This window comes from Pyricularia pennisetigena, chromosome 2, assembly GCF_004337985.1.
Source record: "Pyricularia pennisetigena strain Br36 chromosome 2, whole genome shotgun sequence".
In the NCBI taxonomy this organism is placed as follows: Eukaryota; Fungi; Ascomycota; class Sordariomycetes; order Magnaporthales; family Pyriculariaceae; genus Pyricularia; species Pyricularia pennisetigena.
Genome location: NC_043741.1, coordinates 6,509,947 through 6,535,357, shown reverse-complemented (window position 1 = coordinate 6,535,357; position 25,411 = coordinate 6,509,947). Strand labels below are relative to the sequence as shown.

Below are 25,411 nucleotides of genomic sequence, written 5' to 3'. Positions count from 1 at the left end.
CGCGCCTCTGTTGTTTGTACCTCTCCGGGCAAGACCGGTGGGCAGAGAAAGTGGTCGGGCCAGGCCCGATCGACTGCCAAAAAAAGTATGTACTTGTTTTTTTTTTTTTGTGTTCACAAGGCACTGCACATTTTAGTACAGTACTGTGAGCACGTTTGATTTTTGCACGCCCTCGCACTGGGGGAACGGGTCCATGGATGCTAGCGAGTGGCACCCCCGAAATAGGGCGCCTGCCTGTCTGGCTTGCAGTGGGAATAAACCGCCGAGTTGAGAATAAAAGAAGCTACGCTCCCACGCTTCCCGTCCATCACGCTCTCTCCTCCTTCCCTCCCACTACACACGTTACCGGCAAAGGCATTCAGCGTCCTTGATGCTTGTTGTGAGCTCTGGGTCAACACAGTTGTGAGGTTCGTATTCCTCATTTACTGGACATCAGCACATTTCGACCCTTACCATTTCCCCATGCGCGCGCCATAACCTTTCCGCTACTGCTTTGGCGCCACATGACTATTGATGCCCTTCACCCTTCCCTCACCTTTGGACTCGTCTTGGTCTGCCCCGCGTTCGTACATGCACCCCAGGAGCTCTCAACCATCCTTGTTTGATACTGGGGCCATGTGCAAGCGGCACACAGGCAAATCCATTTCCTCTACCTCGCAGTCAACTATCATTCTTTATTTAGCAAAGGGCCTACAAGCCAAACGTGAACTAACAAGAAATCCTCTTCCTACAGACTCTGTGCGTGCGCGTCCTTTCCTCGTCTTCTCGACAACGGATTGTGAAGACAACCTAGGGAACATTCTACACTCTTGGGGCCTTTATTCGACCTAAAATACTTAACTTATACCTTCCTTAATTACCATTCACTCGTCGGCAGTGAGCGGCGCTCTCTGCATTCACTCACAGCCGCGATGGCTGATTCTACTGCACCTACGGGCGCCGGGCCCGCGATCAACACCCCGATCGAGTCTGGAAAGTTTGACGAGAAGGAGGGATTGGCCCACAACAACCCGGCCGCTAAGCCTAAGGTCGCCGAGGAGGAGGAGGAAGATGAGGACATCGATGCCTTGATCGAGGACCTCGAGTCGGTCGACGGACATGGCGACTTTGAGGAGGAGGAGGAGGAAGCCGGTCCCGGTGCCGCCCGTGTTATCCCAGAGGTGAGCATAATCGGGAACAAGATCCCATGCAAAAAGATTCATGTCTTTTGGTGGGGAACTTTGGGACTTCGGATGGACAGTCAATTCAATTGACGCCCCAACCGGTCCTCGGTCCTACTTACTGTGCTAAGAACTAAAAGCTAACTTTTTGCCAAGGACCTGCTCCAAACTTCGACTCGCACCGGTCTCACCGAGCAGGAAGTGCAGGCTCGTCGCCGCAAGTATGGTCTTAACCGTGAGTACAGCGCCTAATCTAAGCAACGCGACTCGAATTAAGGTATACTGACTCGCATTGCAGAAATGAAGGAAGAGAAGGAGAACTTGATCATGAAGTTCCTTGGGTACTTCATTGGTCCCGTCCAGTTCGTCATGGAGGTACGGTTTACAATTGCCCCGGTTCATTCCCCCCCTAGCGTGGACATCCTGGCTCGGCCAATGCCTGTGTTGGGTTTGGATACCATACGAGCGCTTCGCGTGCGTTGCTGGGTCATGTGTGGGTATCCAAGCCCACTTTGGGAATTGAGCTCGGGTCGAGTCAGCACAGCATGAAATTGCACAGGCTAGCTCGGCCGGGCCCAATTCGCCAGGGATCCATTCGCAAAGTAACCAGAAACTTTGTTTCGGAGATCAGTGAGCTAACAATTTCCCACAGGCCGCCGTTATCCTTGCTGCCGGTCTTCAACACTGGGTTGATTTCGCCGTCATTTGCGCTCTTCGTACGTAACACCCCCTGTCATGGCGCTGCATTTGACAACGCAACGCCGCGTGGTAAACACGCGACGGCATTTCACACCCGGGATTGGACGAATTAGCTAACCGTCTTACCCCATCTTCAGTGCTGCTTAACGCTTGTGTTGGTTTCATCCAGGAGTTCCAAGCTGGTTCCATCGTCGACGAGCTGAAGAAGACTCTCGCCCTGAAGGCTGTCGTCCTCCGTGACGGTCAGCTCAAGGAGGTCGAGGCTCCCGAGGTCGTCCCCGGTGACATTCTTCAGGTTGAGGAGGGTACCATCATTCCCGCCGACGGTCGCATTGTCACCGACGATGCCTATCTCCAGGTTGATCAGTCTGCCATCACTGGCGAGTCTCTTGCTGTCGACAAGCACAAGGGCGACCAGTGCTATGCTTCTTCCGCCGTCAAGCGTGGTGAGGCTTTTGTTGTCATCACCGCCACTGGTGACAGCACCTTCGTCGGTCGCGCTGCCGCCCTTGTCAACGCTGCCTCCGCCGGTAGCGGTCACTTCACCGAGGTGCTCAACGGCATCGGTACAGTTCTCCTGATCCTGGTCGTCTTCACCAACCTGGTCGTCTGGGTCTCCTCTTTCTACCGCAACAACCCCATTGTTCAGATCCTTGAGTTCACCCTGGCCATCACCATCATTGGTGTGCCCGTCGGTCTTCCCGCTGTCGTCACCACCACCATGGCTGTCGGTGCCGCCTACCTCGCCAAGAAGAAGGCTATCGTTCAGAAGCTCAGTGCCATCGAGTCCCTTGCTGGTGTCGAGATTCTTTGCTCCGACAAGACTGGTACTCTGACCAAGAACAAGCTCTCGCTCTCTGAGCCCTACACCGTCGCCGGTGTCGAGCCCGAAGACCTCATGCTTACTGCCTGTCTCGCTGCCTCCCGCAAGAAGAAGGGTATGGACGCCATTGACAAGGCTTTCCTGAAGTCGCTCAAGTACTACCCCCGCGCCAAGGCTGCCCTGTCCAAGTACAAGGTCCTTGAGTTCCACCCCTTCGACCCCGTCTCCAAGAAGGTTACCGCTATTGTCGAGTCTCCCCAGGGTGAGATCATCACCTGCGTCAAGGGTGCTCCTCTGTTTGTGCTCAAGACCGTCGAGGAGGACCACGAGATCCCCGAGGCCGTCGACCAGGACTACAAGAACAAGGTCGCGGAGTTTGCTACCCGTGGATTCCGTTCGCTCGGTGTCGCCCGCAAGCGGGGCGAGGGTGCCTGGGAGATCCTTGGTATCATGCCCTGCTCTGACCCTCCCCGCCACGATACCGCCCGCACTATCAATGAGGCCAAGAACCTGGGTCTGTCCATCAAGATGCTTACTGGTGATGCTGTCGGCATCGCTCGTGAGACCTCTCGCCAGCTCGGTCTTGGTACCAACGTCTACAATGCTGAGCGCCTGGGTCTTGGTGGTGGCGGTGACATGCCCGGCTCTGAGGTCTACGATTTCGTTGAGGCCGCCGACGGTTTCGCCGAGGTTTTCCCCCAGCACAAGTACAACGTCGTCGAGATTCTGCAACAGCGTGGTTACCTGGTTGCCATGACTGGTGATGGTGTCAACGACGCTCCGTCGCTGAAGAAGGCTGATACCGGTATCGCTGTCGAGGGTGCCTCTGACGCCGCCCGCTCTGCTGCTGATATCGTCTTCCTTGCCCCCGGTCTTGGTGCCATCATCGACGCCCTCAAGACTTCTCGCCAGATTTTCCACCGTATGTACGCCTACGTCGTTTACCGTATCGCTCTTTCCATCCACTTGGAGATCTACCTTGGTATCCTGATTGCGGCCCTCAACCAGTCGCTCAACATCAACCTGGTCGCTTTCATCGCCATCTTTGCCGATATTGCCACCCTGGCCATCGCCTACGACAACGCTCCTTACTCCAAGTCGCCCGTTAAGTGGAACCTGCCCAAGCTCTGGGGAATGTCCGTCCTTCTCGGTGTTGTCCTGGCCATCGGTACCTTCATCACCATCACCACCATGTATGTGCACGGTGAGGACGGTGGTATCGTCCAGAACAACGGTCAGATCGACGCTGTCGTCTTCCTTGAGATCTCCCTTACTGAGAACTGGCTGATCTTCATCACCCGTGCCAACGGTCCCTTCTGGTCTTCCATCCCCTCGTGGCAGCTCACTGGTGCTATCTTCGTTGTCGACATCATCGCCTCTTGCTTCGCCATCTGGGGTTGGTTTGTCGGCAGCAAGATGACCCACATCGTTGCCGTCGTCCGTATCTGGGTATTCTCCTTTGGTGTCTTCTGCATCATGGGCGGTCTTTACTACATTCTCCAGGACAGCCAGGGCTTTGACAACCTCATGCACGGCAAGTCCCCTAAGGGCAACCAAAAGCAGAGGTCTCTCGAGGACTTTGGTAAGTTTCAACGTGTTCCTCCCCTTTTCGTCCATATGCACAACACGTGATACTAACACTTTTCTTTTATAGTTGTTTCTCTCCAGCGTGTCTCCACCCAGCACGAGAAGTCGCAATAAATGTTTTAGAATTGCGGCGGGCATTTCTCATCATTCTTTTTCAGAGATTTGTCTGTCATGCTGGGCGTCATTGGAAAGATATGGCATTTCGTTTTCCTGTCACATACCCACGTTGGCCCCTGCCTGCGTCCTTCATCTTTCCCCGACCCTTTGAACATAGAGGGGCGAGACGTCGTGATAGCATGGTAGTATTTGGCTTCAACTGCAACCTACTGCCTTTCCTTGTGTTTTAAATTCTACTCGTGGGCGGGATAGATTCATGTGTCATACCCGATCAGTTATTAGTCACGACATTAATGCTAAAACCGTAAAATTATTTTTGCGAGGTCGTTTTAAATGAAGTGGGTCCCCTTTGACCAAGTAGGCTCCTATGCCTTTGTAAGAACCCTTGGTTCGTGATTTATCTACTACTATGACTAGGCCGTGGTGCCATGTTCCGGACAAGTATCACTTTGTTGACCCGGGTGTACGTGTAGACTTGATTTGTTTTGTAAACCTTTTCTTCTTTCCATCAGCATGTCTCGGGTAATATGGGCGCAGTGGAAATAGTCTCTGTAGTGTGTCAATGCCGGTTCAGAAGGCATGGCTTGCCAAGACATGTGCTCGTGCCATAGACCTACTTGCTCAAGAAGCAAAAAGCCATCCCCTTCCCCTTCGCCAAGCATGTGTAGTCTCTGTCTCAAGGCTTGGCAATTGATGCAGTAATCTTGGTGAGCCGCCATGATGCAGGATTTTAGAATTAGGTTTTCTTTTACTTTTTTTCTTTTTTTTTTTTTTTTTCCCTCATCGTCCAGTACTCGTACTCGAGACATTTTTTACTCGGCTTGGCGAGGAGATGCACGATGGACCCGTCAAAACTCGTCGACCAGCCCAGTCTCCAAGCCAAAGCTGAACTTGAGCACACGGGTGCCCCTGGACACGAACAGGCTGGGGTCACGATCGCGGGGTAGTGACTCCCAGCGCAGGCAGGGCGACGGGATACCCAGCAGGGGCTTGTGGCCGGGGCCCTCCAGGTCCTGGAGTCGCTGCGCCTCCCCATCGAGGGCGCGGCACGGCAGCTCCCTCCCGGTGGCCAGCGAGTGCAGCTTGACGGGGCAGAAGCTGTCGGGCCCCTGGTCGTTGGCGGCGGCCACGATGCCGAGCTTCTTGTTGACGGCCAGGCCCGTCCCCAGGCGGGCGGCGTTCTTGTAGCCCGGGAAGCTGGTGCACGGATACTGCTGGCGCTGCTGGCTGAAGCCGCAGCGCATGTCCCAGACGTCCATGCGGTCGCTGATGCCGGCCGCTAGTACCTGGTACTGGTTGAGAGAGACGACGTGGTTGACGGCCCCGCCGACGTCACTCGACACCTCGAGCCAGCGGCAGCTTGTGTCGTTTCGCCGGGGCTGGGTGGGCTTCCAGTCCCCGAGCACGTACAAGAGGTCTCTGTTTGGTAAGGTGCGCACCCGCGTCGTGGGCGTGGTGCATTCAGGGAACGTGAGTGCGGCGTAGCGGCGTGCGTCCTGGCGACCTGGATGACAGCCCAGGAGATTTTGTTGAAGCGGTGGCGGCCGGTCCAGTCGGTGGGTATAGTCATCGCCTCCCCCTGCCAGCTGGCTGGCCGCCTCACGGAGGTCAGTAGTCCATATTCCCGTGCCTCCCCGGCCGCCCAACACCAGCACGTCCGGGTGGGCGTCCACAAAGTCCAGGGCGAGCACCGTGTTCCCCGTGTTACGGCTTCCCGGTGACCTCGCGGCGAAGCCCACCTCGCTCACCGATTCGGTGCGCTCAATGGTGGCAAGTCCATGCTTCGTTCCAACGACGGCCATGATCCCCCTCGAGGCGCCTGGTGCCGTGACGCAACAGGTGACAGGGGGTATGCAGGATGTCCCCTCTGGACAGTCGAACTGGTAGTGGTTTATAAAGGATCCTCGGTCGATTTGGCCCGAGGGCTCGCGGGATAGATACAAGAACGGCATGCTAGGTTCGCCTCCGTAGAGCTCTGCGCTCGAATATGCAAACACCGGCCAGCCTAGGTCCTCGGCCTCGTTTCTACGACCCCAAGCCAGGCCGGTGATTGACATTGGTATGGGTGGTATTTCTCCTGCGGCGCGTATTGAGTTTCTGCTCGGATTGTTCTGAATACTAGTGGATAGGAGAGCGGTATGTGTCAGACTTTCCGCTTTTTTTTTTTTTTTTGTGTCCCTTCTCGTCCCCTTCTGCGCCAAGGACAACGTGGAAACCCCAAGGAATAGACCTGTCTTACTGATTGTATTTGTCCCGCGAGAAGACGCTTTTGACCATCTCTCCACGTGACGTTGCTGCCAGCCATCATTGAGCTGTGTTAACCATACGCAAGTTCCCCAAATCCAAGTGAGAAGTAGATTTGCAGATTGCACGCATACCTGCTATCACAAGACCGTCGTCCTCTTGCTGCTGCTGCTGCGCGCCTCCGACCAAGAAGCTGACGATGGGCTGAGCTCGGGGGCTCGAGACGGCGGCGGCGCCCTTGAACTGCAGCCCGTCGGCCCAGCAGTCTCTGGCCAGGTCGGGAGGGTGCTCGCCCAGGTCGCGGCGGAACAGGCCGCCGACGATGGGGTCCGCGAGCGGATTTCGGGAATCAGGCCTGACCCTGGGCATGGCTGCCCTCCTGGCCTTGACGGCCTCGTCGCGCGCCTCGGCCCTCCGCTTCTTGACGTTTTGGGCCGAGTACTGCGATGCCGCCGGAGGGCCTCGCTGCTCGATTTTGAAGTACTTCTTCTTGGCCTCGTCTAGTTCGGAGGCAGGTGAAAACGTCAGCTTTCAATTCCGGAGAGGGGACGATGCTGGCCGTGCCCCGAGTGTCTGATTTTGATGACCATGATGCTCACCGTAGAAGAAGCCCGGGATTTCTCTGGGCGGCGCCATGACTAGGTGGGCGCTGTTTTTTTTTTTTTTTTTTCTTCTTTTTTTTGGTGCTACGAACTGATGGGCATCAAAAATCTGCTGCTGAAAGAGTTTGGGGCGTTGGGTGATTGATTGCCTGGATTAGGTAGCTGTCGATGTATCAGAGGTACCTCAAGTGACTTGCGATTTGTTCACGGGCGACAAGGCTCCTCCAGTAAACACCATGCTTTCTTGTCCACGCGCAGAGACAGCACAGTCCCAAATCGCCGTATGAATCTAACCAGTTGGTTGGTCCTTTTTGTGCTGGATCCTTGTGTGGCAAATGCTTGTTCTTTCCAAAAATCCGTTTGAATTGTTGGCGATCATCATTCAGCATTGATCAAGTGTTGATTCGAATTTTTGACTTGGTTCTCAGAATCTCAGAGAGAAAATGACATGGCCCACCAACCAACAAAGTCATATAACAGCCCTACAGCTGCATACAAATTACCTTTGGCCTGCTATGAATTTTCAGCAGAGCCTTCGGAGGTTTTCAAATCCAATGAGATGCTTTTTTTTTTTTTTTCCCTCTCCGGATTCCAAGTATCCTCAATTTTATCCTCAATTTCTACGCCCCCCGAACATAATTCCCTGATCAATTTCAAATGTCGTCCAATCGTACTTTTCTACCAGTATTGGTCTATACTAACAATAATGTCTTACATGGCTTGCTCGAGGGTCTGCTTGTCACCCCCTTATGAGCACTGTATTTCTAATAAAGTGAAAAAGAAAAGTAGGGAGTCATTGATTCCACGATATGAAAGCTCCGGTGCCGCAGCCCAGTACGGCATTCAGGACTTCTCTCAGGACAAGACCCTCCAGCCCCCCCTATTCACTTAGTATCATAACATCATCGATAGCCTGCGCATCGTCTTCACTCTCATCGCTGTCATCATCATACTCAAGCAGGTCGGGGTTCAGCTCAGCGCCCTCTGCCTCGAGCGCACGTCGGGTATCATGATCCAGACTGCTTATATCAAAGCTCTTGGCGACGTTCTGCCGATGTAGCTCCGCGACTCGGTCCTGGGCATCATCAGCCCGCCGGAAGATCCCCCGCCGGGATCTTGCTCCCACGACGGTCGTTTTGGAGTACTGGAGTTTGCTCTCCTGCTGCTGTCTTTCGTGCATAGCCAGCAAGGGCGATTGCCCATCGGTTTTGTCCATGTGGTAATCCAAGCGGTAGAGGCCCGTCTCGGCGTATCGTGGGCCCTGAACCGCGCCGACCAGACGACTCTTGTGGAGCACCAGCTGCTGCTGATCCAGAAACAACTTCCCCGGCTGAACGCCGACTTCCTGCCGAAGAAGGTTACCGGCTGCATCGTGCGTGGGATCTGGAGGATCTGGGTGCGGATCGACAACATTGGGCAGGCGTCGCGTGACGAAGCTCCCGTCTTCACATGGGATCCGAATGACCCGTTCTTCCACTTGGCTACATTTTGTTGGTGTTTCCTCCTCGCCATCCCATTCATCTTCGGCATTATCATGAGTCGTCAACAGATAAAAGGCACCGCTTGCATCGCCGATAATGAGCTTTGATTTGTCAGGAGAAAAGGCGCCTGACGTGACAGCCCGCTTGCATTTCAAAAGCACCCTCACCAGAGGATTACCTTCGGCGCGGACATTCCACACCTTGACGGTGCCGTCTGTCGATCCTGTGTAAAGTCGCTCAAGGGATTTTCCCCAGGCCATAAACTGCACTCCAACGTCTTCAGTCTCGAGGTCTTCGATCGGGTCAAGAATTGGTCCTGGGGTTGTTAACCGTCAGATATAGCTTCCAGCTGGATAAAGCACAATAACCGCATAAACTTACGTCCATGGCAGAGCACTTGACATGGCGTGCTCTCGGGAGCTTCCGTATCCCAGACGTAGGTGTTGCCGTCTGTACAACCCGCCGCCACGTAGGATGCCCTAGGTCCATATGGCCTATACCGATGTCAGCAAAAGAAATTCAAAGCAATCAAAAGGCCAAGGTTTCCTGTCAACTCACATGATGGTTAGGCCGTAGTTGATCCCCGTTGCCACGCAGTCGAGGCATTTGAACTCGGAATAAACCTTGTTCGCAGACTCGCCAATTTTGTACGACGAGTACAGACGGATTTGAGTTCTGGTCTCGTCTCCCCTTTCACCCGACGGCGACACGGCAGCCGCAAAAACCTTTTTATTCGGGTGCCAGGCGACCTCAAAGACGTTGCACATGGACGCCGTAGATACCTTCCAAGCCTCGCCTGTGTTGCCATCCCAAAGGCGCAGCTCACCCGAGTTGCGTTTGTCTTCAGGAATGTCGTTGTCGTTGTCGCTGAGGCTTCGCGGAGAATAACCAACGAGAAGGAGATGCCCAGTCAGGCCGGGCGTCCGGCCCCATGCCATCGTGGCGGGACAATATGCCCATTTGTCGCTACCTTCGCCAGTGGTGCGGCTGGCTGAAAAGGTCCTGTATTGACAAGCCGAGATGTTGGTATCGCATTTGTTAATCCGGTATACGCGAACAGCATCTGGGGACACATCTGCGGCCGTGGCGACCATCCTAAAAGACTCGTCGGCCTCTCGGTGTATGGAAGGCACTACATAGTTGACCTTTCCCGCATGAGGCCATGTTCCCATAAGCTTCATAGATGTGCCGTCGTCTTTCACGGTCCAAATTTTGGCCGTGTTGTCGAACCCGCAGGTATATGCAATGCCGTCATCATATGCCGAAAAGACCACCGACGTATATAACCATGGGGACTGACTTTGAACCATCTCATCAGTCGCATTGTCACCCTTATCAACAATGGGCCTCAGGATTCGATGGTCCGGGAACATGCGGATGGTCTTGTTCGGGACTGAGCCCAGCATGAGGTTGCCCTTTTTATTATACTGTTGATTCCAGGGGTCGCTATGTGTCGTCGCCCCTGCGATGAAGGCATTGTCCGAAGTCCATGACAGAGTAATAATGTCTCCAGCAGCGCCATGCCACTCTCTTCGCAAGCTCAACTCATCTTCGACTGCATTGCTGAGTCCACAGCGGACATCCACGTATGTGTCACCCAGAACGAACGCGTCATGGTTGCTTCCCAACGTTTGCCTGGTGGCAAGCAAACGAAAGAAGTCCGCATTACGTTGTTCGTCCCTGCTGCCGGTGCCATCTTGATGCTTGAGAACGAATATTTGACCTATCCCAACGGCGCCCTTCGCTATGTCCTTGACGAAGGATATGATATCCTCTTTCGCCCTGCCTGGCATCTTGAGTGTAGCCAGCTCTTTAAGCCGGACCTTGTCCGCAAGACCCCTCCTGGCCAGACCCTTGAGCATGGTTTTGTCAAGAACGCGGCCCCTGGCTAGCTCAGAGTCTGGGACTGGCTCGCGCGCCAGGACACTGAGCACCAGGTTGGCCTCAGCAGCTGTGAAGTCAACGTGGACCACACTACCGTCTTTGCAGTCCATTCGGTGAGGTTGGCTGCCAAGGTATCTCAGCTTTCGCCGCGTTCTCTGGTACAGATATGGCCTCGAATTCGGCTCCCATCGCATCTCCGACCTGTCGCGGGATATACGTCCCACCGCTCTCTGCTCTCGTTTGCCTCCATGAGCTGATAGGTCTTGCGGTGGTGGTAGTGGTGAAGGTGCAGGTGCGGCTTGTAGCTGCCTCGCGCCGATTCCGGCCGACGAGGCTGCAGCATGTTGGGTGGGAGGTGAAGGTCTGGCGGGCGGCCTTATGGGACGCGTTTCGGGCACGCGTTCGGGCCGTCTTGTCGCATTCGCAGCCGATGCTTGTTTCTGGGCACCGTCGTGGCGATAGGTAGCTTCGCGGTGGGATGGTTGAGGTGCAGGCGATCTGAGAGAGAGGTGATGGCGTTGCTGCTGCGGGCCGTGGTGTTCGTACTTGACCCTCTTCGCGGGCGGCGGCGACACTGCCCTATCGACGCGCTGAGCTAGGAGCAGTTTGCTCGTCACCGTTTCCTGCTCGTCATCGGCTGTCAGATCGATAACATCAGATGTAAGATCGATGACATGATGCCTAGTTCTCGTAGCCACTATAGTTAATGTCATGCTCGGGGAAGCTGAATCGCTTTCTGAAGATCCGTAACACGCCGGCGCGGGTTTTTGCTCTCTTGAAACGGCCTACCTCATCTCGCCGACGCGTCGAAGCGTGTTTAGCTTCTTTTTGGCTTCCAAGCTCCAAAATGTCATGAATGTCGCAATTTAATCAAGGCACTTTTGTTTAAATTTTAAAGCAAAAAGTAATCGTTCGATTTGGTCGTTGGAAAACAAGGAATTACAGAAGGTGGGGCAGATTTGAAACCATTTTTGGTGGATTTTTACCAAGTTATTTCACCTGGTTGTTCGTAAATTAGAAAATAACTTAAAAATGGTCTAGGTGGCATTTAAAAACTTACTAGCAGTATTTTATAAAAAAATTTCATTTTAAAAATGCAAATATTTTATCCTGTAATATTGACTTTTAGAAATCCGAGGGCCTTTCTTTATTCTATTTAGTGTCATATATTATTTGTGAGAAGTCGCGCAAATTATCTTTCCCAATTATCAAGCTTTCAGTCCAAGTTGTTGGCAGTATTTTTGGTCGTTTATAGATGCACCGCACCGACCAAAGAAAGCTGTCAACTCTGCAGGGCGCAACGTTGTACACTATAATATAACACGTCAATTTCAGATTGTTTGCTTGTGCAAGCAAACCTCCACTGTTTAGTTGCCAAATTGTTCCTGAGCCTTCAAAAGGCCTAAATAGCTCCATGTCTGTCCTGCGGTGAAATTCTGTTACGCAATGCGTTGTGCATTCGCATACAGAATCGTTCGTCCGCTTCCCCGGATCCGATCGCCGGATTCGAGACCCACTTTCCGCCGCGTGTTAATGCATGTGGAAAACAAAACAGAACTGAAATATGACATCTCTCTCTCTCTCTCTCTCTGCTGCTGTGAGAAAATCTGGTTCTATGGGATGCTATGATCTTTCAGGTCAGGGGTTGTATTAGTTAGTACGGAATTGGTCTGGTGCAAGGTAACTAACTGTTGTTTACTTCCCAAGTATTTGAAACCTGCATATAATATCTCAGCGAAACCTAAGCTGTAATTTGTAACAAGGTTCTTGTTTTCTTTCGAGACAGAAACCCCTGCAAGTGACTCCAACCTTAAAATCTATTTACGTTCCTCATTCAAAAATGCACAAAGCTATTGCAGCCAGGCTGATCTGCTTGACGTCATAGGAGGGCAACGAAATAGCCCTCATAATCTATATCTGTGTTGAGACTACCTGTCAACCCGCTTTAATAGACGGGTATAACACCAGGCGAATCTCACGGCTTAAAAAAGAATTAGGAAACATCCCAGTTGTATCAAGGCAGCAAGTTTATTCATAAGCCGAAAAGAACACATGTGGTATATAATCTGACAGGAACGATATCGATGGTCTAAGCATTTACATGAACCACGAATACCTCCAGATATCACGCCAATGCCCCGTCCCTACAGCTTGGCCTTGGCCGACGGTTGAGAGTTGATCTCGGCGTACATGCGATCGATCTCGTTCCTGAAAGCCCGGGCTGCTTGAGGGCGCTTGAGTTTGAGTCTGGTAGGTTCGAGAAAAATAGAGTTAGCATCAGCAAGCTCGAGAATACGGGCAAATAAAATCGAGTCAAAGTGAACTTACGTAGGCGTAAAGATCCCATTGTCGACGCTGAAGGGATCCAGGGCCAGATGAGCAGCCTTGACCTTCTCGTAGCTGTTGAACTTGTGGGACCGTCCAATCTCGTCAATGTGCTTCATAAAGTGCTTCATGACGTTTGCGTCGCCGCACGCCTCCTTGATCGCCTCCGCGTCTGTAGGCGCGATGGTCTTGCCCATGATCTTGGACGCCAATGGAGCAAAGTGTTCAGGGTCAACGCCGAAGACCGCCACGAGGCTCGACTCCTTGCCATCACCATGGACAAAGGCGGTCGCAATCAGGTTCGAGCTACCCATGTACACATTCTCGAGGCGCTCGGGCGAGATGTATTCACCCTGGGCCAGCTTGAGCACGTTCTTTTTGCGGTCAATAATCTGGATGCGCCCGAGCTTGTCGACTTGGACGATGTCGCCTGTGTGGAACCAGCCATCGGCCTCGACCGTCTTGGCTGTCTCCTCGGGGTTCTTGTAATATTCGCTAAAGACGGTCGGTCCACGAACCAACAGCTCACCACGCGGCCCTTGCTTGTCTGTAATAGTGTACTCGAGATCCGGGACGGACTCGACACAGTACTCCATGGCAACACATGGTCCACCGAGGATACCCAAGGTCAAATCACCAGGCTGTTGGACGGTGCCGTTTCCGTAGGTCTCGGTCATGCCAAAACCCTGGTAAAAGTCGTTGGCGAAAGCGGCACGGAGGAACTCCTGGACATCCGGATCAAGCTGAGCGCTGCCGCTGATCATGAAGCGCGCGCGGTCCAAACCGACGGCCTGTCGCACCTTGGGCGACCAGATCCTGTCGTACAGCCACTGCTTGTTTGTTGCCTGGCCTGGGGGCAGCTTCATGCTCGCCTTCTTGGCGTCGACAATGTGGCGCGCCATCGATCCCTTGAAGCCCTGGGACTCGACTGTGGCAATACGAATAGACTGAGCAAAGCGGTTGTACAGCCTGGGGACCGAGCAGAAGTAATTGGGTCGCACGAGCTTGAGATCCTCGACGAGACCCAGGACATCACCACGGAAGAAGCTTGTCGTGCCGCCGATGGCAAAACTAAGCTGGTCCTGCATACGGCCATAGATGTGGGCCAGAGGCAAGTAGGACATGTGCTGGTCACCGTTTCGGAACTGACCCATGCATATGGCAGCGTAGATGGCGGCGACACCATGGCTGTGCTTCAGGACGACTCCCTTAGGGTTTCCGGTGGTACCAGAGGTATAGTTAATGGTGATGATGTCGTCCTCGTGGGGAGGGCGCATGGGCCTCCCGGACTGTGCGCCGATGGTTTCGACCTGTTCCAGAGAGAAAATTTGGATGCCTGCATCGGCCGCCATTTGGTTGAGCAGAGAAAGCTTGGTGCTGTTGGCAGGTTCACCGTTATCGAGCGGGTCGAGCGAGATGATCATCTTAAGGCCTGGGGTTCTGGGCGCAAGCTTGATCAACTGCGGGATGTGAGGCAGCGAGCTCGCAACGCAAACAAGCTCGCTGTGGTTGATGATGTATTCCGAGGTCTCGGGCCCCAGGGTCTCGTACAGGGAGACTGACCACAAAGACTGGGACATACAGCCAAGGTCGAATAGCTGCCACTGGGGGCAGTTGGGTGCCCAGAGTCCAACACCATACTTATCAGCCGTGACGCCAATCCGCTTGTGCAGCTCTACGACTCCGGCACCGATGTTCTTCCGCCGCTCGGCACCTTCGGCATAGGTCATGTATGTGTACTTGGGGTCGTGAGCCCTCTTCTCGGGATTCCAGGCCCGCCAGCCGAGGAATTTCTTGTTCGCGTTCTTCTTGACGGAATCCTCAAAGATCTCATGCATCGTCCGGATCTTGTCGGAAAACCTCGAAATCAGGGGCCCATCGGTCAGCTTCCAGTGACGGTACACCGGAGTCCGATTTGGGCGTTGAGTGTTGGGCACGGGGAGCGCGTAGGGAGCGCCGGGAGGCGGCTGCTCCGACGTCCACTTGATAAAGGATTCGTCATCGACATATTTCGGGGGCGCCATGGTATCGTCCGGAGGGCTCGGGACGGAAAACTCAATGGGCAACTAAGTTAGGATGATGAGGGGGTCGGAGCACTCGCAGGCTGGATTATTGGTGGTTGGAACAAGATCTTGTTTGTTGATTGCGCAACCAGGTTCGGATGTAAAGCGGATGGACAGTATAACGGCACACGCTAGAAGCCTTTTCTAGTTCTAGAACTAAATGAGACGGCGCAGAGAAGCTCTAATGCTTATGCCAGGAGGTAAAAATGGACCTTTCTTCGGACAGGATCATGGAAAAAAACAATTACAGTACAAACCTCTCTCTCCTTTTTTTTCTGAAGAAAGGAAGGAGAAGTATATGGCAGACTGGCAAAACCAAGCAGCAGCGACATAGTGTTGCAAGGAATAGCTTGGCGATGTAGGCTGACCTACCAAAAAGCTGGGGGTGGGGCTCGTTGAGCGGACGGCCTCGGCCCTCAGCTCGCGTTCCGTCCAATCCAGTTCCAGTAGTTTGACCTCGGTTGATTGACTCTCTGGCTACTGTGGAAGGAAAAGTCGAACTTCAAAAAGGTCACTTGTTCCAAGCAGTAGCCGACAACCCCTCCGAGAAATCCGTGTGACGTAGGCCTATCACGAACAGTTAAATTCGCTGTTCCCCATTTATTCGTTCTTTCTTTTTCGCCCGTGGCTTTCCAACAGACCTCTTGGAAGAACGCCATGAATGCCCAGTTGTTCTGCTGGCAGATCGGAATTTTCCCCACGAGTCGCGTCGGATAGAACCAATCAGCAAAGTCGCATCACTCGTCATAGCATGTGAAAGACAAAGACTAAAGATTTAGAAAAAGTAATGTAGCTACCCTGAAAACCGCTCGAGTAGCACAAAAAGGCTACACGACCAGATCACCTGAACTCGCCCTAGCGTGTTTATTATTTGAAAGGTGTACTTTTGGACATTATCCAATCGAGAAGCTGTTCAGCTCAGTATTCTGAAGGAGGGACCAGGTTGCCGTCGACGCAACGGCTTGAACGGCAATAAGGGTATAGATCTTGCAACAGCTTGGTGCTGCAGCTTGGCGTTACGCAAGGCCAGATTTACTCCGCGTGAACCAAGCCGGAGCGACCATACAGATTCTCGCTCCATTGTCGGTCGGGACAGCTGCGCGCAGAGCCGTGGCACAGCTGGCGGGATGCTTGCGGCTCCGGCGCATGCGTTGGCCCACATCGGACTGTTCAAAGTCGGCCGAAATTTTCAGGAACGGGAGTTACGGAACACACACACACACCCTGCATTGCACTCAATTTTAGATTTTACAGTCGCCGCTAAATGTTCATCTACATGCCTCGTACATCGTCGGGGATCGTCCACTAGGCGACATGCTCCATGACATATACCAAGTCATTGTTATTGTCGGTTCTTGGAATCGGATCGTTATTGACTAGATCTAGCTAGAACCAGAGCAGACTTGTTCCCACCTCGCCCGAATTCTTGGACAGACACAAAAAAAAAAAAAAAAAAAAAAAAAAAAAAAGAGCAGGCTAACATAGCTTCAGACCAAAACCGTATTTGACACCGCAATCAGCCGTTGGGATTAGAAAAACTCACGCTAGCGGCAAACAACAAAAAACTTAGGTGCTTGATTACCTTGCTAAACAGCATTTTGCTCTAATCAGTTTCTTGCTGCTGACAAGGGAGCATTCGAGTCAAAACGAACCTTCATTACTTGCCAACATTATTTCATCCGAGCGTTCGTGTCGTGTCGAACAAAAGACACTGACTGACCGTTGGGTGGCACCATGTCGGCGAGGACGGACTCATGCGCAAAGAAACGGCAAGAGCAGCCGCGGGCTTGATCCCTGGAACTCTTACCTGTTGTAATGGCCTCAGCCGGGGGGTTATGGATAAGCAATCCCAAGAATCCACAGCGGTCAGGTCTCCGAAAGTAGCACCAGGCCAAAGATGGACAGACAGAAGTAAGTAGCATCGGCAAAAATCTCCTTTCGCTGTGGTAGGATCCATCAGGACCTGGACTATTTGATGTGGATAATTCTGGGAGGTGTTGAAGAAGAAGTGTGTTAGAGCTGAGCGTTGCTTTTGGGGTGACATCGCCTCCTAAACCGAGCGTCCAACCCTGGGTCCTATCTGTTTCGACCCTTGACCAGAGCGCCGCAATTCGACAGGCCCGGCTCTTCATCGACATCTACTAATGTTTCCCATCCTGTAATGTCCAAACTGCAGCACGAATCCCATGATGCCTGCAGACAAACCCTGGATGCTTTTCGTTCTGCCCCATGCGCGAGGCAACACTACTACCCCCAACTCCTACTTGGCCCCTCCTTTGAAACATTGCAACCAAACAGAAATGGGAAACCTCTCCTACAAAATCCTAGGTCGTTCCCTTCCCCCATGGGCTAGCCGCTACACCAAGGGGCCAAGACCTGACAATTTGGAGACTGCCAAGACGTCTAAGAGGTGCTTCGACAACGGGGGAGAGCCCCCCCGGAATGATTTTACTGTACCATGTTTCTTTTTGAACTAGACGGCTAATTGTGCTGCAACATCAGCCTGGCAACTTGTGGATCCCTTTGGGAGCAGAAAGATAAGCCTTTTGAGTAGAGGACATCAGTCAACGACCAGCTGGGTCATAGCAGTCGGAATCGGGCGGGCCGTCTATCCAGCTCATATGGTTCATCGTTCTGCCCATATTGTTAAGAGTACTGTACTATTGCAAATCAGAAGGCGGTACTCGGCGCGATTTACGTTTTAGTGCTTCGCCTCAATCGTACGGATGGACTGAATGGATGGTGAATTGAGTTGTGTTTGGTACCGTCGGTGAGTAATTACGGACAGCACGTGGGGGAAAGAAGCCCCCCCGAGTGTTCAGGCTTGACTCGTCAAAAATGTCGTGAGAGAAACGTGTCTGTTCAATTCAGACAAAAAAAAAAAGATAGCACCTAGTCTAGCTAGGTACTGTACCTTACCTAGGGAGGCAGGTAAGGTACAGACAGACAGGTATGGATGGGTACTACGATACATTCATTCCCTTGTTGTCGCCGTTTAACCGTTTTTGTCCCCCCATTGTTACAGGGTCTCCAACAATCGACCATTGGAAAAGTTTTAGAAAGGTTACCGCTTTTCGTTTGGGGCGACGAAAATCCCATTCGCAGACATAGACAAGAACCAGGTCAGGCTGTCAAGCTTTTGGCATTACGATGCGATCGACTTCCGAGCCTGGGCGCCAGAGCTTGGAACTGAATAGACAATGCAGCAATGAAGCCAAGCAATTCAAACAAGCCTAGGCATTCACCAGGGTGGAGGGGCAGGGAGGTTATGGGGATTTACCCAGAAGCTTTTCCAGCTCTGGCCGCTATGGCGCTTTAAGACGCGAACAAGAAGCTACTGTAGCCTATTTGCGGGTCTAGAACTACTTCCCGCTCTTTTCCTCAAACGGGTTTTCTTGGAATCTGTGCCAATCCAAGTCGAGTCGTTTTTTAAGCTTCACGAAACTTTGATTTGTTTTTATCCATATTTTTTTTTTTTCTATGTGCCGTTAACGCATGCTGTGGAATTGAAATTTAAAACAACAAAACGGGGCAGCCAGCTACAAAGAATAGGACAAATGCCGAGTGCACGTGTTGCAGGCCGAGATTGGAAATGTTACTGCACATGTACATACATGCGTCCCATTTTCAACAAGAATAGCATTTCTCCGCAGCCGTTGAAGGTGTGATTGTCCACAATCAACTGCAGAGGCTCAGGGAATTATGGGTTACATTTGGGTCCAAGCGGACTGACAATCCGGAAGTGGATGACCAAAAAAAAGACCCGGGCACGGCAAGACATACCCCTGCTCGCCCATCAGAACCCACCTGTACCCCGTTTCAGATGGGATTCAGAAGTCGCGGCATCCAGCAACGTCTGTACCATACAACCTAGGGGATACCCCGTCAGCATCCTCGGAGCGAAAGATGCGAGTGCAGAGCATGGCAAGTCGTGGCAGGCAACCCCATTATAGGACATCCTAGGCAAAGGTTGCAACATGGGATGGACCCATCCAATGAGCTCGTCAGGCTAGAGGAAACCATAATCTACAGTTCAACCTTGGCCGGTCTGTATTCTTTTTCTACCTCGCCGTGGCCACACCCCCCGCCCCTTCTCTCCTTCCGCTTGTCAGCTTGCTCGCGGTTGTTTTGAATCAAATCCATTTCAAAGGCAATTTGTTTTTTTACGTTTTCTCTCCTTTTTTTTTCTTTCTATTTTCTTTCTCCTCTTTTCTGTACCCTTCACTGCAGCAAAATATACGGCGGGCCCTTTTTATCCTACCACTTTCTTCCTTTCTTATATATACCCGTGATCCAGCATCACAAATTCCTGTCCGATCTCCTCGGTTTCCTACACTGTCGAATCTCATCAGCAACAGATCGTCGCCAAGATGAATAAAATCCTCCTCCCCATCCGGGCGACCCAGGCCCTGTTCGCGATAATAATCCTGGGACTCTCGGGATATGGTACGTCTTTGTTCTTCTTTCTCAGGACTCAAAAAAGTCATCTGCACTGCAAGCTTCTCTCGAACATGTCTTCTAACATAGCCTAACCGACTTCTCAGTCGCCAACTGGTACAATATGGAGACCACGGCGTCATCACCGTCTCAGATCAACTTCCTGATCTTCATACCCCTCATGACGTTGATGACGCTCGGCTACGTCGAGGGCGTGCCCCGGTTCATGCCTCGCATCTTCAACCCATACATCGCCCTGGGACTCGAGGCGCTCAACGTCCTCTTCTACTTTGCCGGCTTCATCGCGCTGGCCGTGTTCCTCAACGGGCTCGTCTTCTGCCGCGGCCCCGTATGCGGCTCGGCCCGGGCCTCGACGGCCTTTGGCTCCTTCCAATGGATCCTCTTCTCCGTCACGGCAGGGTTGACCGCCAAGGAGGTCTTCTTCAAGTCGGGGTTCGGCGGCGGCCTGGGGGGCCTCCGCAGGGGCGCGGGGGGCGCCCCGTCGACGTCAGCCCCGGGCGGGCTCCCCCTCGAGAAGAAGGAAGATTCCGCAGCCTAATGGACCCGCTGGCCAGCCACGTCGCCGGAGGCGTCCGCCTCAAACACTCCCCCATGACGCTTCCCCCCGTCTCGGCCTCGTCGGGCCACCGCTCTCGCCCCTCGCTCGAGGTGCACTGGAAGAAGGCCGCCCTAGCCTGGGACAGGCGGGCCTCGTCCATCGACACGGAGCTCGGCGAGTTCATCGGGGACGACGTCAAGGAGGAAGGCCTATTCAGGTACCGGGATGATGATTACGACGGCGGCGATGGCGGCGGCTACGACGACAAGGACAACGACAAGAACGGCACTGAGGACGACCACGGGAGCATCAAGAGTGAAGTTACTGGTGGCGGTGGCGGCGGCGGCGGCGGCGAAAAGATGGCTCTTCCGAGAAAGAAGAAGCGGGCGCTCAAAAGGGGCTCCGTTAGTGTAGTGACTCCTTTCAAGGGATCAAGGGTTTTGATCTGATCTTGGAATGGGTGTCATCAATGTTCATTGTACGAAGATATTTTTAAAACACCAAAAACAGCTGTGCTGGGGGGAAATATTATTTTTACTTTGGACAAATTTCACTGATGCGTGCGCGTTTTGGGGATCATGGAATGGGCAACCACTGGGTATCGCGGGTTTTGGTGCTTTTTTTTTTTTTTTTTTTTTCCTTTTCTTGTGTGATGGGTACCATTCTTGTTTGGGAGTGGTCTTTGTATGGTGGTACTTATTATTTTGATCCTGAACCGACCGCATTTATACTCCCATGCAGTAGATCTGTACCAGCTGTGTGTGTGGTAGAGATACAATGTAAAATAGTAGAAGGGAACACCTGACCATGGCGAGTGTCCGAACAAGTTTAAAAAGAGACAGCACATTCTTCCGGCTATCGGCCTATCAAAAATGTTGTAGGCTCAATCCGAATGATGTGCGGGATGAAGTTCACGACTCGGTTCTAATTGGAAGCAGCAATGACGTGCTTGTCCTAACCCCACAGCCTTTCGACCCGAACTCGCCCAAGTGCGGAGGCGCCCCTCGCACCGAGTGCTCCCAAGCCATTGGAGCTGAGAACACGCGTTGGATGCATGCAGCAGCAGAAAAACAAGGGTTCTCAATGGCGTGAGCATATTAAGCTGTCTGGCGCCACGTCCGGCCTCCTGCGCGTCCCTTTGCAACATCCCCCTCGGTACCCCTCCTCGTGCAACAGGGTCAACAGAGACAGACAGACGTACGGTTCCGAATAGCCCTCTTTTGCCAATTTGCTTTGCTTGCAGCACATAGAAAAACGCCGCCATGTCTGAACTGAGCAAGAACTTTGAAACCCTCCAGCTCCATGCTGGGTGAGTGTTCAGTCCCCCAATCAACTGGTTACCAAGCAAGCCCAGAGTTGCAAATGAATAACGGAGAGATCCAGTGGCTAACATGGCTATCCAAACACAGCCAGGAACCTGACCCAGCCACCAATTCTCGTGCCGTCCCAATCTATGCCACAACTGTATGGTTATTCCAACTTGAGTCCTTACGCTCTCCCGCCATATCTCAACATGAGGACCCCACCCCTCCAAACACCCACTCGCTAACACATACACACACCCGATCATCTACGACTAGAGCTTTGTCTTCAATGACTCGGCCCACGGTGCAAAGCTCTTCGGACTCAAGGAGCGTGGCAACATCTACAGCCGCATAGCGAACCCAACCGTCGATGTATTCGAGAAGCGAGTCGCGGCCCTCGAGGGCGGCGTCGCTGCAGTTGCCACGGCTTCGGGCCAAGCGGCTCAGTTCATGACCATTCTGGCCCTTGCCCACGCCGGCGACAACATTGTATCGACGTCTAACCTTTACGGCGGAACCTACAACCAGTTCAAGGTCATGTTTCCGAGGCTAGGCATCCAGACAAAGTTTGTCGACGGCGACAAGCCCGAGGACCTGATCGCCGCCATTGACGACAAGACAAAGGCCGTCTACCTCGAGAGTATCGGAAACCCGAGGTACAACATCCCAGACTTTGAAAAAATCACCAAACTGGCCCATGAAAAGGGAGTGCCCGTCGTTGTGAGTATTGCTCCCGTGGTGACCTTGAAGCAACATCCGAGCCGTTGAAGCGAAACCAGCTGGGAGACTTACCAGATTCTCAAAAAAAAAAAAAAAAAAACCCTTTTCAGGTCGACAACACCTTTGGCGCCGGCGGCTACTTTGTCAGGCCCATCGAGCACGGCGCCGACATAGTGGTGCACTCGGCCACCAAGTGGATTGGCGGACACGGCACCACCATGGGCGGCATCATCGTCGACAGTGGCAAGTTCGACTGGGGCGCCAACTCCAAGCGCTTCCCGCAGATGGTCGAGCCGTCCGAGGGCTACCACGGCCTCAAGTTCTGGGAAACGTTTGGGCCCATCACATTCGCCATACGCGTGCGCCTCGAACTGCTTCGTGACATGGGCGCCTGTCTAAGCCCCTTTGCGGCGCAGCAGCTAATCCTGGGCCTCGAGACACTGAGCCTCCGCGCGGAGCGGCACGCGCAGAACGCGCTCGCGCTGGCCAGACACCTCGAGAAGAGCCCCTACGTCGCGTGGGTGTCGTACCCGGGTCTCGAGAGTCACGGCAGTCACGAGACGGCCAAGAGGTACCTCAAGCGCGGGTTCGGCGGCGTGCTCAGCGTGGGCGTCAAGGGTGGCGGCGCCGCGGGCAGCCAGGTTGTCGACGGCTTCAAGATGATCAGCAACTTGGCCAATGTCGGTGACTCCAAGACCCTGGCCATCCACCCGTGGACGACCACCCACGAACAGCTGTCGGAGCAGGAGCGCATCAGCTCTGGAGTCACCGAGGATCTCATTCGCATCTCTGTGGGCACAGAGCACATCGACGATATCATTGCTGACTTTGAGCAGTCGTTCAAGAGCGCCGCAGCCACCACCAAGTCGACAGATGGTGGGGAGGCTAAGGGTGCTCCCGGAAAGGAGGACGAGGCCGCGCCCGTCGTCGTGTGACCTCTGATCCGTGATGAAGTGGGCGAGACGGCCCGTGCCAGCGGCTAGTCCCATGGGTGTAGGCAGAAAGTATATTTGGCAAGCGAGATAGCTGCAATCTATTGATACCCCTTTACTATTCAGTAGCATGCGTGCCGTATACGTGGTAGAAGCGGCCTGCTGTTTGAGTCAAAGCTAGTGAAGGTTCTTGGGTGCAGGTCCAGTTTGTTCCCAAGACTCTGAACACGCCTAGGAACGACATCCGTTTGTGCACTAGAGCGAGACCGACCATTGGCACCTCACAAAGTACAGAGAGAGCATGTAATATAGCGGGTGGGCGGCGGTGAGGGCCGACTCCTCGCATGGTGCTAGCAGTAGATTAAACCCGTGGCCACCAGGTTCGCAGTAGTGCTATCCATTCAGGACCGGAATTTGACGGCGCTGGCGAGGTGAGCATGCGAAATTGGTGATTAATGTGTGCAATTCAGACTTGTTGAATGCAACCAGCAAGGTCCATTTTGGAGGTGGCAGGGGGGTTGGGGGGAGCATTTGGTTCCAGGTACCAACTAGGAGTGGGTTAATTTTGGCGCTGTGGATGGCTAGAGACTGCCGAATTTGCCATGTGGGGCAACGACGGTCGTGGGGAATTGATAAGGTAGACCAGCCCGGGCATGCATACATGCAAACAAGCACTGCTACGAGGCCGCATATCACTTCTGCAACTCGACGGTTTGTTGCCCAACGGCCGTGGACTCACCGCATCCGAGTGCCAGCTCGAAGAACGCATAATTTGCAACCTTGACTGTTCTTCCCACACTCAAAACCCCCGGCCAAGGCCATACCAGTCACCCCAGAGAGGCCACGTCCCGATAAACTTGCGCTCCAGAAACCAAAAGATGAAGCTCACACAGCTTGCGCCCATCGCGGCCCGCCTCTTTGGCACCTGCCTGGCCGCCGCCGCCGCCGCCTTATCCGACCCCACGACCTCGATAACCATCTCGATTCCGGCATCCCCGCAGCTCCCGAACCCGTACACGCTACCGCCATCGACGCGGGCGACGCTGACGTCGTCGGGGCCCGGCAAGCAGCTGCACGCCCCACTGTCGGCCGCCAACACGTTCGTCTTTGCCAACGTCACGGCCGGCTCGTACCTGCTCGACGTGCACTGCTCGACGCATGCCTTTGCCCCGCTGCGCGTCGACGCCGCCGCCTCGGACCAGAACAGGAAGCTGGCCGTCGCGGCGTGGGAGACGTTCCGCGGCAACGACTGGGGGAACAAGGGCGAGCCCGCCAGGAGGGTCGATGTCGGCGCCGGCGTCCCGGCGTTTGAGGTCAAGGTGCTAGGGAGGAAGGATTATTTCGTCGAGAGGAGTACTTGTGAGTCTCTTCTTGTCCCTGCCGCTTGTTGACCGGGCTGAAGCTTTCTCGGGGTTCACCCTTGTTCAATATCAAAGGATATTGATGTTCTTGTTCGAAGAGTTGCAACTAACAACCTGTCGTCTTTCCGCAGTCTCTGTATTCAGCATCCTCAAGAGCCCCATGATTCTGCTCGCGCTCGTGAGCATGGGAATCTTCCTTGGAATGCCATATCTGATAGAAAACAGTACGTCTGACACGCTCCCCCTCTTTGTTTCCTTCCCACTGCCACAGTGGACCCCGAAGTCCGCGCCGAATTCGAGGCCCGGCAAAAGTCCAGCCCCATGAACGCCATGCTCGGCGGCGGTGGCGGCAAGGATGCCAGCCCCCTCGCGAACTTCGACATGGCCGCCTTCCTCGCCGGTTCGGGAAGTGGCAATGCCGGCGGAGGGAGCAGCAGCACCAAACGGGAGGAAGCGTCTCCGGCTCCGCCCAGCGGCGGGAAGAAGGGCAATGGTGGCAGGAGATGAGATTTTTGTGTGGGGTCGCGAAGAAGGGGGAAGATTGACTTGAGGTGCTCGGGAGGGGAGCCGGGTGCGGGTATGTTGCAATGGAAGTTGTGTCTTTGATGCATATCCACACATGCTGAGGAATGCTACCCGCGCATACATTTCATACGAATAGCATAGTACAATCAAGAATGTATCCCTGCCCTACAGTTCTGGGACAGCACAGCAGAGAGGACACAAAAAAAAAAAAAAAGAAAAAAAAAAAAAAAAAACAAGGGCACATGCACTCCGAACCAACTGCTTCTACGAGCTGAGCGTCACAAGACATTTAGGGGAGGGACAGGGGCGTGGTTATAACAGTATTAAACAACAGCTGAGTTACAAGTACAGACGCTGGGTACAGTGCACAGTCTGGGAAATGTTGCTTGTATTGTGGGGTTGATAAAGAATATAACTACTATCACAAGGCATCAGGGGTGGTTCTTTGGGTGATATAATGCGAAAGTCATTTCATTCGTATGGAAATCTGTATGTAAGAGTCTCGGAAAAAAGGCCAACGTCGCAGGAAACAAAATAATAATTATTGGAAGGGAAGACCATAGGTTTTCACGCAAAAGGTACTCTCCC

General features: G+C 53.4%; 12 protein-coding genes across 12 annotated transcripts in view; 6 read left to right on the top strand and 6 right to left on the bottom strand.

Moving 5' to 3' along the window:
• Positions 1-911: 911 nt before the first annotated feature.
• PpBr36_01841 (uncharacterized protein) lies at positions 912-4,314 on the top strand (the record flags this gene model as incomplete). Its single annotated transcript, XM_029889025.1, has 5 exons — positions 912-1,160; positions 1,317-1,395; positions 1,459-1,535; positions 1,813-1,876; positions 1,997-4,314. The coding sequence occupies 5 exons, from the start codon at positions 912-914 to the stop codon at positions 4,312-4,314; spliced, it is 2,787 nt and encodes a 928-aa protein (XP_029751655.1).
• Positions 1,993-4,519, bottom strand: PpBr36_01840 (uncharacterized protein; the record flags this gene model as incomplete). The annotated part of the gene is made up of 2 exons (XM_029889024.1): positions 1,993-4,316; positions 4,495-4,519. 2 exons carry the CDS (start codon positions 4,517-4,519, stop codon positions 1,993-1,995), a joined length of 2,349 nt encoding a protein of 782 aa, XP_029751656.1.
• Positions 4,520-5,234: 715 nt separating this feature from the next.
• On the bottom strand, positions 5,235-7,266 carry PpBr36_01839 (uncharacterized protein; the record flags this gene model as incomplete). Its single annotated transcript, XM_029889023.1, has 4 exons — positions 5,235-6,504; positions 6,626-6,680; positions 6,765-7,130; positions 7,230-7,266. 4 exons carry the CDS (start codon positions 7,264-7,266, stop codon positions 5,235-5,237), a joined length of 1,728 nt encoding a protein of 575 aa, XP_029750607.1.
• An 846-nt stretch (positions 7,267-8,112) lies between these two features.
• On the bottom strand, positions 8,113-11,310 carry PpBr36_01838 (uncharacterized protein; the record flags this gene model as incomplete). The annotated part of the gene is made up of 3 exons (XM_029889022.1): positions 8,113-9,029; positions 9,095-9,207; positions 9,272-11,310. The coding sequence occupies 3 exons, from the start codon at positions 11,308-11,310 to the stop codon at positions 8,113-8,115; spliced, it is 3,069 nt and encodes a 1,022-aa protein (XP_029750606.1).
• Positions 11,311-12,741: 1,431 nt separating this feature from the next.
• On the bottom strand, positions 12,742-14,946 carry PpBr36_01837 (uncharacterized protein; the record flags this gene model as incomplete). Its single annotated transcript, XM_029889021.1, has 2 exons — positions 12,742-12,844; positions 12,926-14,946. 2 exons carry the CDS (start codon positions 14,944-14,946, stop codon positions 12,742-12,744), a joined length of 2,124 nt encoding a protein of 707 aa, XP_029750928.1.
• Positions 14,947-17,171: 2,225 nt separating this feature from the next.
• Positions 17,172-17,462, top strand: PpBr36_01836 (uncharacterized protein; the record flags this gene model as incomplete). Its single annotated transcript, XM_029889020.1, has 1 exon — positions 17,172-17,462. One exon carries the CDS (start codon positions 17,172-17,174, stop codon positions 17,460-17,462), a length of 291 nt encoding a protein of 96 aa, XP_029750927.1.
• Positions 17,463-18,692: 1,230 nt separating this feature from the next.
• On the bottom strand, positions 18,693-19,128 carry PpBr36_01835 (uncharacterized protein; the record flags this gene model as incomplete). Its single annotated transcript, XM_029889019.1, has 2 exons — positions 18,693-18,792; positions 19,016-19,128. The coding sequence occupies 2 exons, from the start codon at positions 19,126-19,128 to the stop codon at positions 18,693-18,695; spliced, it is 213 nt and encodes a 70-aa protein (XP_029750926.1).
• Positions 19,129-19,355: 227 nt separating this feature from the next.
• PpBr36_01834 (uncharacterized protein) lies at positions 19,356-19,981 on the top strand (the record flags this gene model as incomplete). The annotated part of the gene is made up of 2 exons (XM_029889018.1): positions 19,356-19,431; positions 19,530-19,981. The coding sequence occupies 2 exons, from the start codon at positions 19,356-19,358 to the stop codon at positions 19,979-19,981; spliced, it is 528 nt and encodes a 175-aa protein (XP_029750925.1).
• A 53-nt stretch (positions 19,982-20,034) lies between these two features.
• On the top strand, positions 20,035-20,430 carry PpBr36_01833 (uncharacterized protein; the record flags this gene model as incomplete). The annotated part of the gene is made up of 1 exon (XM_029889017.1): positions 20,035-20,430. One exon carries the CDS (start codon positions 20,035-20,037, stop codon positions 20,428-20,430), a length of 396 nt encoding a protein of 131 aa, XP_029750924.1.
• An 813-nt stretch (positions 20,431-21,243) lies between these two features.
• Positions 21,244-22,940, top strand: PpBr36_01832 (uncharacterized protein; the record flags this gene model as incomplete). Its single annotated transcript, XM_029889016.1, has 4 exons — positions 21,244-21,290; positions 21,391-21,445; positions 21,562-22,005; positions 22,116-22,940. The coding sequence occupies 4 exons, from the start codon at positions 21,244-21,246 to the stop codon at positions 22,938-22,940; spliced, it is 1,371 nt and encodes a 456-aa protein (XP_029750923.1).
• An 875-nt stretch (positions 22,941-23,815) lies between these two features.
• PpBr36_01831 (uncharacterized protein) lies at positions 23,816-24,805 on the top strand (the record flags this gene model as incomplete). The annotated part of the gene is made up of 3 exons (XM_029889015.1): positions 23,816-24,296; positions 24,430-24,522; positions 24,570-24,805. 3 exons carry the CDS (start codon positions 23,816-23,818, stop codon positions 24,803-24,805), a joined length of 810 nt encoding a protein of 269 aa, XP_029750922.1.
• Positions 24,806-25,390: 585 nt separating this feature from the next.
• The window catches only part of PpBr36_01830 (uncharacterized protein), a gene marked incomplete at both ends in the record, with an annotated part of 1,333 nt that continues 1,312 nt past the window's right edge, over positions 25,391-25,411 (bottom strand). The window contains one exon of the mRNA XM_029889014.1: positions 25,391-25,411. This exon is cut by the window's right edge and continues 1,033 nt beyond it. Coding sequence (XP_029750921.1) covers positions 25,391-25,411 — 21 coding nt within the window.